General features: G+C 37.0%; 1 protein-coding gene across 2 annotated transcripts in view; it reads left to right on the top strand.

The window, feature by feature from the left end:
- The window catches only part of SYNE2 (spectrin repeat containing nuclear envelope protein 2), a 281,501-nt gene that overhangs the window by 65,643 nt on the left and 203,435 nt on the right, over nt 1-12,423 (top strand). For both annotated transcript variants that reach the window (XM_065871886.1, XM_065871885.1), the window contains exons 17-22: nt 186-335; nt 2,294-2,467; nt 4,869-5,027; nt 5,328-5,501; nt 8,332-8,466; nt 10,144-10,302. In XM_065871886.1, coding sequence (XP_065727958.1) covers nt 186-335; nt 2,294-2,467; nt 4,869-5,027; nt 5,328-5,501; nt 8,332-8,466; nt 10,144-10,302 — 951 coding nt within the window. The remainder of the gene's footprint in view (nt 1-185; nt 336-2,293; nt 2,468-4,868; nt 5,028-5,327; nt 5,502-8,331; nt 8,467-10,143; nt 10,303-12,423) is intronic.

Here is a 12,423-nt window from a genome sequence, read left to right as displayed (position 1 = left end):
TATTAAATTATTCTATTTCTTATTCATAACAATTTGAGACTGAGGTGTTGTATGGGAAATTTTATAACGTTGTTACTAACTGATATATCCGAAAAATATATTGAATATGTTCGTTTATTGTCTTTAATCATATATCTTAGCATAGAAATGTAAACATTATATTTCATGACATTAATTTTTCATAGGAAATGAACCTGCCCCTTATAAAAAAGCAAGATGAGCCCTTTCTTGACAATTCTGGAAATACTCAACTATCTAAAGAAGCGAACCTAACTGCTGATTTTTCAACAGATATGTCAGTAGAACTTCCTGAAAATCACAGTCAGAATATTATGGTAAATAGTCATACTTTATGTATTTCATTTGTACATAGAAATAATTTAACTTTGCTGTTTTTCTTTTGAAAAAACCATATTGTTGAAACAGTGGTAAATGGGATCATTAGATAACATTTAAAGTATGGTCATTTTCCAATAAAATGCTCAAGTGGGTCCCTCACGCAGTGGTCTTCAGTGTTAAAGCCCTGGGTGTCTCACTCACTGGGGAGTTTGCAGACACACAGAAGCAGTCATGACTTCTGAGCTGTGGAGATGGAGTTGATATCTTCTTCAGATTGCTTCTGACTAGTATTCAGAAATTGTCCAGCTTTAGGCTAGCCCCTGGCCTGTGTCTTGCTTCCTTTCTGTAAAATGGAGGGAAATAAAATCTTTATTTCTTGCTTTGTTGGGTAATTCAGAGGATGACTTTAGATTATAGATAAGAATATGGAAAAGAAACGGCAACAAAAAAAATCATACACGTGTAAGGTGTAACACCTATGATTTTGGAAGTGTGCCTCCTTCAGAATAGTAACTTATATAGTTTTAAAGAAAGTAATTTTTAACTGGCTTTGGCCAGTTGCCATGATGGAGTGCCCATGTTTTCCCACTGTGAAAAGACATAATCATAGAAGATCTTGAAAAATCTGAATTTGTGCAATATGCTTTTAGAATAGAAGAATATAGAATATTTTTCTCATACATTTAAAATATGATCTGATTAAAAACAACTTTAAGAATGTGTCTGTCATGTAAAGCTGTAGCATATCAACCTGTAGCATATTGAGAGATTATTAATGGGAAAAGGCTTAATTTTGTGGAAATTTGATTCTGATGTTTCACAACTACTATTGCTAATAGCTGTATTTAATTAAATTGTATACAAGTTTTAGAAATGTGTTTATAGAGTCAATACCCTAATTTTCTAAGCTCTAATCTTCTTATCTGTAAAATGGAGATAATAGTAACTGATAGGGATGATATCATCCTTAAGAAAATTTTTGTGAACAAATCTTTTAATTTTTAAAGTGATATGTGCTTAGATAACTAATGAGAACATACTGTATAGCACAAGGAACTCTACACTTAATGCACTGTGGTAACCTAAATGGGAAGGAAATCCAAAAAAGAGGGGATATATGTATATGTATAACTGATTCATTTTGCTGTACAGCAGAAACTAACACAACATTGTAAAGCAACTATACTCCGATAAAAATTAATTAAAAAATAATAAAGCTATATATGCTATCATAAAGTACTGTTTTCATTGTCCAAACAGTAGATCTTAAATCATTAAAATATGTTGACTTAGCACTTGTTTTTATTTTTTATTTGTTTTGACATGATAGTTTAGTATGCATTTTTAAAAAAATTATTATTATTTATTTATTTATTTTTAACATCTTTATTGGGGTACAATTGCTTTACAATGGTGTGTTAGTTTCTGCTCTGTAACAAAGTGAATCAGTTATATATATACATATGTTCCCATATGTCCTCCCTCTTGCGTCTCCCTCCCTCCCACTCTCCCTATCCCACCCCTCCAGGCTGTCACAAAGCACCGAGCTAATATCCCTGTAGTATGCATTTTAACTAAACTTTATAAAGATAATATTAAAACATTGAGTTTAAAAAACAGCCATTGTTTTTGAGATTTTCATTGTTCAATTAATTCACTATAGGGATATAACTTTTTTTTTTTTTTGCGGTACGCGGGCTTCTAACTGTTGTGGCCTCTCCCATTGTGGAGCACAGGCTCTGGATGTCCAGGCTCAGCGGCCATGGCTCACGGGCCCAGCCACTCCGCGGCATGTGGGATCTTCCCAGACCCGGGCACGAACCTGTGTCCCCTGCATCGGCAGGCAGACTCTCAACCACTGCGCCACCAGGGAAGCCCGGGATATAACTTTTTTAAATTGAAAATTAAAATGTAAATGGTACCATTTTCATAGTGATAATTTTGAATGTTGTAGGCTGGGGAAGAACATGAAAAAGAAAATGAAGAATTTACAGGGACACTGAAAGTGGCTGAAGAGGTTGAAAAACTGATTGGACAAGTGAAAATCTGGGAGGCGGAAACCACATCTGTTTTGGATCTTCTGAGACAACAAGGTGATGTAGATACCTCAGTGGAAGAATCTGTGCAGGTATGAGTAGAAAAAGTATTTAAAAGACAGCTTTTATTGTTGTAGGCTTATGTATTAAGATAAAAAGTTTTAAAGGAAACAGTAATAAGACTACTGTTAGAATTTTCTTTGTTGGGGTTTTAAAAAAATGGCGTGGAATCTCAACCCTGACTCATTTGCTGTGATTTTGCTTGAAGACTGAGGATAGATTTGAAGACTAATAATACCTTAGGATTTTAAATTCTTGAACTAATTTTCCCAGCTACAGGATGGAGATTAAAATATTCTCTTGTATCAGAGGGCAATGAGATGAGTAAGTGAGTTCAGTCTCCTATAGCTCAGTGCAGTGCGAATGTAAGAGATTATACAACCTATGCTTTGAAAGATCAACCCCATATTAAGCTTTCCCTTCCTTAACTGATGCAGGGTGGGGATGAATGTTGTTAAAACTCTGTTCTGTCTTTATTCTCAGGCAGTGGACTCATTGAAAAGCAATGAGGCAACAGTGTATTTTAATATCGCTCAGTTCTCCCTGGAAAGGAGTTACAGTTGAGGTTTTACTGAGTTCCAGCTCAGCTATAAAATTTATAGAGCATGACATAAGTTACAACCAGATGGAAAGTTCTTGGGATAAAGGAACATTTGTATAATTCTTTTAAATCTACGTTTCTGAAAGGTGTATATGTAGAATTTTGTGTTTATAAGAATAATACTTTTTATTGCTTTTAAAATGTTATATAAACTTACCTGTGCCATCTGCCAGTGCTTTTCTAATTTTATTTTTGTATTTATTTATTTGCTGTATCTGGAATTTATTTTAGTGAAATAAATGAGTAAGAAATGAGAAATTCAATATTTAAAAAATATTTCAAAGCTATAACAATGATCCCTGTTATAAACAGTGAAAACACAAACAAGCTGGAATATACTTCCATTAAAAAGAAATTAAGTAGATCTTTGTTGGATCAAGATATATTGTAAAGTAAGAAATGCAAGTTGCTGAACAGTATTGGTGATGCGATCCTTTTAGTATTTTTAAAAACAGTTGCTTTTTTAAACTTTATGCATTTATATCTGTAGAAAAATATCTGTAAGCATATACAAATAGCTAACTCTGTGTATCTTGGTCCTGCATTATGCCCAGCTCTTAGTACACTTCCTGGTACCTAGTAGATATAAAGTAAATATTTTTAAAATGAATGTGTGAATGATTGATTAAATGACAGTTAAGGGAAGGATGGGGAAGAAGAGGAACTTTTTCTTTATGTGCTGTATACCTCTCCATTCTTTGAGTTTTTTACAGGAGCTTTTGTTACTTTTATGATTCAAAATAGAAAAATTTGAAGTTACAAATGAACGTGCTAACTTTAGAACATTTAAATAATGTGTAAAAGTATAAAGAGGAGAATAAAAATCACCATAGTTCCACTGCTCTAAGATAAATAAGATCAACATAGTTGATATCACACAATATAATTTTATCATACCCATGCCACCTCTGAGTTGTAATTAAAATTTTTTTTGTTAATTTGGTAACTGAAAAGTGTACTTATTTGATTACATGTAAGATTGTACTTATTTGATTACATGTAAGATTGAACTGTCTTTCATATATTCATTAGCCATTTGTTTCTGGAATTATATCTGTTTTTGTATTTTCTGAATTATCTTTGGGATCTTAGTATTTTTCTTACTGAATTTATAAGCTCTCTGAATCAGGACCCATTTTCATTTGTGTGGCAAATACTTTTACCCAGTTGTTGACTTTTGTTTATTTTATTTCACATAGAAAAATTTTGTACTTATTTAGTCATTTCTGTCTCTTATGCCTAAAAAGGCCCTCCGCACCCAGGGAGCAGATCCATTTTCATGGATAATTTCTTCTTTTCTAGCTTCATATTTTATATATAATTTTCGAATTCATCTGAAATTTATTTTTGGTATGTTGTATAAAGCATGGTTCTAAAAAGGTGTTTTCCAATAGCCATTTTCTCCAGTAACATTTATTGAACTCCCTTCTGGCTGATTAGACTTACAACAGTTTCTTTTTAAGGTTTATTACTACTCTCTCAACTTATTTTCTCTCTATTGGCATTGTATTTCTTCTAGTCTTTATTTTATTGAAGTGCTTAGTATATAAAAAAAATCTATAAAAGACGGTTGCTCAGAATCTGATTATATTAATATAAAATTTCAAAATGAATGTTTAAAATAACATTTTTTAGACTGTAAATTTCCCTATTTTGGATTAATAGTTAACTTTTTATGATTTCCTGATGAGATTGTTAGGGTTAATGTTTAACATAATCAGAATATTTATTTGAATATTTATATTTAAATATTTATAATTATTTAATATATAAATATAAGAATATTTATAATCAGAATATTTAAGTGATCTCACTTTAATTTGTTTTAATAGCATCTTATTGCCAAAGGCTCTATGTATGAAGAGCTTGTGTCTAGAACTGAAGACACTTTACAAATGGATGTGCAAAATGTTTCAAGCCAGGAGTCTCTTCAGCATGTGATCACAGCTGGGCTTCAGGCAAAGATTCAAGAAGCTAAAGAGAAAGTCCAGGTCTCTCTTTAATATTCCCTATTTAGTGAATTTAGTCTTTAAAACTGAGTAGTCAGTGAGAGGGCAGGGAGGAGGGGGGGATTGCCTTGTAGTTTGGAAATGTTTTGTAAAATATGAATTTTGCCTTATATTTTATTTCTTTATTATTTAGAGCATGTTGGAAAAATCAATATACTAAGTAGGATGTTCTTATGTCTAGTGGGAAAATATGAGTTGCTACTCAAAGAAAATATTTATTAACTTATGAGTTTTCTAAGAAGTTGGGCTAAGTGTTAAGTTGAGAATTTTTTGTCATCACAGATCAATATGGTAAAATTAGTAGCAGTGTTGAAGAACTCAACTGATGTTTCCCCAGACCTGGATGTCAGGCTGAAGGTGGAAGGCTCACAGAAGGAACTTGAATCATACATTACAAGGGCTGAACAATTACTTGGCCAAAGAGAGAGCCAGAGAGGACTAATTTCAAAATACAAGGTGCGGCTCTTTCAGCCATCAAATGTAGGACATTTATCATTAGTAGATATAAATCTACCTCATTTGAAATCAAGATGTTTCCATCACTGTAATTATAACAAAGTTATTATAACTTTAAAAAATTTCCAACTTTTATACATTGTTCCCCAGAAACTCTTAAAAATAAAAATTGAAACGAAGATTTTTTTAAATTCACATTTTACTGTATGAATGAACTCAGTGGTATAGTGTAAAAAGCACGGCTAACTTCTATGACATTGAGCAAGAATCTTAATTTCTCTGGCTTTTTAAATCAAATAAAATGGACATAATAATTCTAGTCCTATCCAGCTGCCAATAAATGAAAATAAGGTATGTGAAGAAACTTTGAGTCGTTAAAATTCCTCAAATGTAAAATAAAGCCTTTATTATTAAAATGCGTTGGTAAAAGCTACTTATGAACATATGCTTATCAGCAGTTAAAGATCCAATAGTGTTTTGTATGGAGACAGTTTTAGGTTGACTTTTCATGGTCTGATAGGCAGCTTAAGATGTATCAATATCAAGAGGTACAAACTACTGTGTATAAAATAAATAAGCTCCAAGGATATATTGTACAGCACAGAAAATATAGCCATTATTTTATAACTTTAAATGGAGCGTAATCCATAAAAGCATCAAATCATCATGTTGTACACCTGAAATTAATATAATATTGTAAATCAATTATACTTAAAAAAAACGACGTGTCCAAAGCCGACTCACTATTAACTAACACTGGAGGTACTTGGGGATATGGAATAAGAGTAAAACAAGGTCTCTACCCTTGGAGGTTGGACAGGTAGAGAAATATGTGTTCTTTCCTTCATTCATTTATTCAGCATTTAACAAGTTTATTGCACATTTAAAATGAGCTAGGCATTTTGGGAGAGATAAAGATGAAGTAAATCCAGAACAGTAATAGACTAACAGACATGGAAAACAAACTATGGTTACCAAAGGGGATAGTGGTGGGGTATGGGGGGAGGAGATAAATTGGGAATTTGGGATTAACATATACACATTAAGTCTACATAAAAATAGATAATCAACAAGGTCCTATGGTATAGCACAGGGAATTCTACTCAATATCTTGTAATAACCTATAATGGAAAAGAATCTGAAAAAGAATATATATGTATGTATATTACTTTGCTGTACACTTGAAACTAACACAGCATTGTAAATTTACTTCAATTTAAAAAAAAATGATGAAGTCAATCAATACTGCCAGCGCTACTGTGTACAGTTTTTTCAGGAAAAGGAGCTCCTACAGGAGCCTCTCCATTCTCCTTGTGGTCTCCTTCTCTTGTCTGGGCTCAACCCTCTTCTGGCTTTCTGGACTGTTAACCGTATTGGACCCTAATATCAGGTATTTCAGCATTGCTTTTCCCACAGCCATCTTATGCTGCTTGCACCTTGCCAGCCACCAGCTTTGACCAATTCCCACTGTCTTTTTTCCTCTCTTGTACTCCCATATGCTGAGAGTGCTGAACTAAACTTAAGAGTCAGTTGTTCTTTTAAGTAATCACTAGGCTGAATTTCAAAAGGACAGATATGGTCAGCTGAGGAAAGAGGGAAGAAAAAGAAAAAGCAGAGGCCGCAGGCCCCTCCTCTACCAGAGAGAGGAGTTACAGTGTCAGTTTTTGCACCATTTTCCTCTCCCTGACCATCTTCCTTTTAGAATCTGAGGCCAGGGATTTCCACCGTTTTGTCTCTGGCATTTAGTGAAGTAGATCCATTTTCACAGCAGAAGCAGAATCCCTGCCCTGCCAGGTATTGCCCTGAGACCCCCTGGGACTCCTGGGACACGTGGGTGGTAGCAGCCCCCTTCCGGCACACAGGGCTAGCATGTCTTCCCTGGCCGTGAATCTAGCAATCCTCACAGAGGCTTTGGAGGAGGTTCCTGGGGGCCCAGGTTGTACCTTTTCTGCAGGAGACCCATAATAAATATGTAATAAGTATATGAATGACTTCCCACCCTGCTTAATTGCCTTCTTCCCCAGAATTACTTTCATCTTCTTGTCTCTTATAGATTTTTCTGCCCTTTCACAGACCCCAGACTATTTTTGTTCTGTCATTTGATAGTTTCCTAAGCCAGGTTTCTGTCCTTATGGAGTATTGCCAGGTAATATTCTATAAGAGTAGTTAAGTGTGAAGTAAGGGACGAACACATTCCTGGGAAGGCAGATCCCATCCCCATCTCCTGCTGCTCCTTCCCTGGGATGGGACTGCGATTATGGTTAGTCCTGGGCAAAACTTTGAAGTCCATAGTAAGGGGATGTTGCCTCCTTGCAGTATAAAATGCTTATGTACAATATTAAATATTTGCTGCCTTAACCCTACTATAAATTGTGTCTTATTGCAACACTGATCTGTAATACAAGCTGGTATACTCTTAATATTGTATTACTTATGAAGTGTGGTCGTCTGCTCAATACTTAAGAATTTTAGAGGATACTTTGCCAGTGGCTCATAATAAGCCTTTCAGTAAGCCTTTTAAATATTTATCAAAGGGGTACCCAAAACCATGCTGCATATCTTAAGGAAGTCTTTATCCTGGCCTCAAATGTGTAACTACATTTGAATAATGAATATTTTGCAATTCTTTTCAAAAGAATTCAAGGGATACAAAAGGGAGATCAACCTCAATCTACCAAGAGAAGTCTCCCCTAAATCTTCAAATAGTCTTCATGGAGTCCTTTCCTGGTTCTACATGTTAAAGACTCTAAAATTCTACCTGTTAAATTAGCTTTGAGGACGTGGCAGTAGAATAAGGCTTTCATGTTCTTGTTTGTGGTTTTATTTTTAGGAAGCACTAATAATTTTTAATACTAAAAGTCTGGCCAAGTATTTGAAAGCTGTTGAAGAATTGAAAAATAATGTAACTGAGGATGTAAAGCTGTCTTTGGAAGAAAAGAGTAGAGATATCTGTGCCAAGTGGGAGGTAAGAGCATGCATATGTGTCTGGAGCTTATGCTTATAGATCTGACGCTGGACTTGTTTGTCATCAGAGTCATCTTTGGTGGTCCCTTGTCTGCCCCGTATCACGGAGGGCTGATCGCTGTAGGCTGTGGTTCTCAGGCCCGGCATCAGCTGGCTTCTGTCTGTGTTCATCCAATGACAGCAGTGTTTGGAGATTAAAGGGTGATTGGAAGGTGGAAAAGGGAGAGTCCAATGGCTTTCTTTCCCTTTCTCTCTTGCACAGTGCCTCTGGCAGCTGTGTCTCCCCCTGGCTGCAGGTTCCATGGATCCAGCTTCTGATGGGTGACCATTCTCCCTGGGCTCCGCTGAAGCCTCCAGCCTAGGGTGGTAGCAGCTTTCTGCCGATGCTAATCTCTGGATTACCTTACTGTCCCCTCTTTGGCTTTCATCTCTTATAACCGATTCCCTGCATTTAATTCCCTCTGCGTTAAATATTTAATGTTTTCTGGTTTCCTGGTTGGATCCTGACTAAGACAACTTATTGACACATATAAACATATAGAGTTTCATAGAAAATAGGTATAGGCTTTGGTGGCTGACAGACCTGGATCCAGCAGCTATGACCTTGGGCAAGTTGCTTAACTACTGGGAGCTTCAGTGATAAGATGGGAATAATTACACCTACTTGGCAGGACTGTTGCAAGGATTTATATAAAGCACCTACCACAGAGATTGTGTTTAGTAAATAGTACTTAGTATTAAGTGTGTGCATGTGTGTGTGTGTGAATATATGGAGAGAGAGAGAGAATAAGGTAATATAATTGAATATCTACTGTTAAAGGCCTTCTTAAAACACATTTTTAAAAATTTATTTGTTTGTTTTATTTTTGGCCATGTTGGGTCTTCATTGTGGTGCACGGGCTTCTCATTGTCGTGGCTTCTCTTGTTGCAGAGCACGGGCTCCAGGCACGTGGGCTTCAGTAGTTGTGGCACACGGGCTCAGTAGTTGTGGCCATGGGCTTAGTTGCTCTGCGGCACGTGGGATCCTCCCGGACTGGGGCTCGAACCCTTGTCCCCTGCATTGGCAGGCGGATTCCCAACCACTGTGCCACCAGGGAAGCCCTAATACACATTTTAAAATAAACTTTTAGAACAATTTTAGATTTACAAAATTATTACAGAGGTAATACAGAGAGATCCAATATACCCATGACCAGTTTCCCGTTATTAACATCTTACATTAATATGGTACCTTTGTCACAATTAAAGGACTAATATTGATAGATTATTAACTGAAGTTTATACTTTATTCATATTTCCACAGTTTTCCCCTAATGTCCTTTTACATCTGTTCTGGAATCCCATTCAGGGTACACATTGTAGTTACTTGATATTTCTCCATAGGCTCAGATACGTGTTTTGTAATAATTTTCTCCCAGTCTGCAGCTTGTCTTTTAATTCTAACAGTGTCTTTCACAGACAAAACACATTTTTAGTTATTAGAAGAACAAAATATGTTTCTGATATATTTTAAAACATCCTCCCCAAAGATACATGGATGAATCAGAATTTCACATAAGCTCTATTTCTATCCTTTGTTACAACAAATATTTTTGTGTTTCTAATGGAAATCTTTTCAGTATATCCTATTATGGTTAATATGTGCCTTTGGTTTTTTTTGTTTTTCTTTTCTTGGCAGTCGCTTCATCATGAAATGTCTTTGTATATTCAACAACTAACAATAGACATTGAAAAAGAAAAACTTAGTGACAATATTGCAAAACTCGAAAAACAAATAAATAAAGAAAAGAAACTAATTCGCAGAGGAAGGACCAAGGGTCTCATCAAGCAACATGAGGTAAAAACCTGTTTCCATTCACATTTTGTTATCATTGTGGGGTTTATCTTAAATGGTTTAATATGCCCTTGGCTGGGGTTAAATCTGCTCTGAAAATTACTTTAGCCCTTTTGTCCCCTGGGGATCTTCCCTTCTGCAGTTCAAGCTCTAACTAGAGCTTCTTGTTTTTTGGAAGTGAGAAAAATTCAGAATTGAGTTAATATTTCTTCGTTATATATCTCAGTGGCCCCTGTCCTGAGACTCTGGTTACAAGATGTGTCACCTGCTATTGAAGTTCCCGTAGTTACTTTTGTAAGGACATGGTGTCCTCAGAAACACGGCTCTTGTGAAAGATACCAAATCAGTATATAAACCAGCCAGGGCAAATCTAATGGTCTCTTTTTGGTCCTCATCCTGTTTGATTTCTTCTGCATATTTGACAGTCCTGACCCCTCTTTTCATTTCTTTTAAACTTGCTACTGCTGTGGCTCTCTCAGTATAAATCTCTCTTGCTTTTTCTTATTTTATTATTTTGGAGGGCCTTCATTTTAGTGCCCTTCACTAATTTTCCTTTTTTATTGTGTTACCCTGATGTCTTAGTTTTGGGGTCTCAGTTTTTGGCTAATTTCATGCTTGCTCCAGGTACTTGTATGCACTTGGGCGTTTTAACTGCCCTCTCTACAATGATAGCACCTATCATTATCTCCAGCCTCGTCCTTTCCCCTGACCTCCAGGTTGTGTTTCTAACCAAGAAGTAGATACCACCAGCGTTCCCCAGAGACCTCCACTTCAGCATGTCCAAAACCAACCAATAATATCTTCTCTTGAACTTCTCTTCCTCTTAATGTATCCTGGTTATGAAAGGCATTGCCATCTCAGAACTCCCTCCCCCCTTCTCCTTTCCTTCTCACTCAGCCTTAGTGTAGTCGGTTGCCAGCTCCCCATCTTCAGAAGAGCTGCTTCTTTTCCTTCCTTTCCACCAGTGTTACCACTTCCCTTAACCTGGGGTCATTTTCTCAGTATGATGGTGGTTGCACTGTCTTCCAGCCCTATCACCAGAGTGATCCCTTTGAACCACAAATCTTATGTCACTGGTTCACCATTACTCCCGGGACATCTCCATACTCCTCAGAAGGCCACACAAGGCCCTTCATGTGTGGCCCCAGGACACGCCTTCATCACCCCTCCAGCCATGTCCTTTCAGAACTGGAGCTTTTCTTCTCTCCGCTGCTCCTTTTGCTAGGCATGACCTCTCTCCCCTTTTACTTGGAAGGACTCGTACGTGTTCTTTCCACCTCTAGCTCAGATAGCTCCTCCATGTGAAGGAGGCTTTCTCTGACTCCTTAAGGCAGGTAGTGGCCCTGTCATAGCACTTGTCATGTGATATGCTCATTATTTATGTGACTACTGTTGGGGAGGAACAAATTTTCCTCTACCCGTTTTTTTTTTTTTTTTTTTTGCGGTACACAGGCCTCTCACTGTTGTGGCCTCTCCTGTTGTGGAGCACAGGTTCCGGACGCGCAGGCTCAGTGGCCATGGCTCACGGGCCCAGCCGCTCCGCGGCATGTGGGATCTTCCCGGACCGGGGCACGAACCTGTGTCCCCTGCATCGGCAGGCGGACTCTCAACCACTGCGCCACCAGGGAAGCCCTCCTCTACCCTTTAAGATCCCTGGCTGGGTCTGGAAATTGAACTGACAAAGACAGATTAACAGGAGAAAAGCATACACATTTTATTGAATTTTTATATGCACATGGGAGCCTTCACAAGATCATCAAGACCCAAAGAAGTGACCAGAGCAGGAATCTTTTATACCTTTTAGACAAAGAAACAATACATTTGTGAAGAATTGACAAGACAAAGGAGTTTGGGCTAGGGATAGTAAAAAGGTGAAGAAGAAACTAGGAAGATAAGGGTTAGGGTACAGGGTTTGTTTGCAGATTCCTTTGGTCCCATCTCTGGGCTGATAGAACTCTGTCTCCAGTAAAATAAACTTTATTTCTTGCCTTTAGGCAGAAAAGGGGAAACCTTTTCTGTTTCGTTTTTCTTTCTTTTGGCCATGCTGCGTGGCTTGCAGGATCTTAGTTCTCTGACCAGGGATTGAACCTGGGCCCCAGCAGTGAAAGCACGAAGTCCTAACCA

The sequence above is a fragment of the Phocoena phocoena genome, chromosome 2, assembly GCF_963924675.1.
Source record: "Phocoena phocoena chromosome 2, mPhoPho1.1, whole genome shotgun sequence".
Lineage (NCBI taxonomy): Eukaryota > Metazoa > Chordata > Mammalia > Artiodactyla > Phocoenidae > Phocoena > Phocoena phocoena.
The sequence above is the reverse complement of the archived record's forward strand: the minus strand, read 5'-3'. Positions and strand labels throughout refer to the sequence as shown.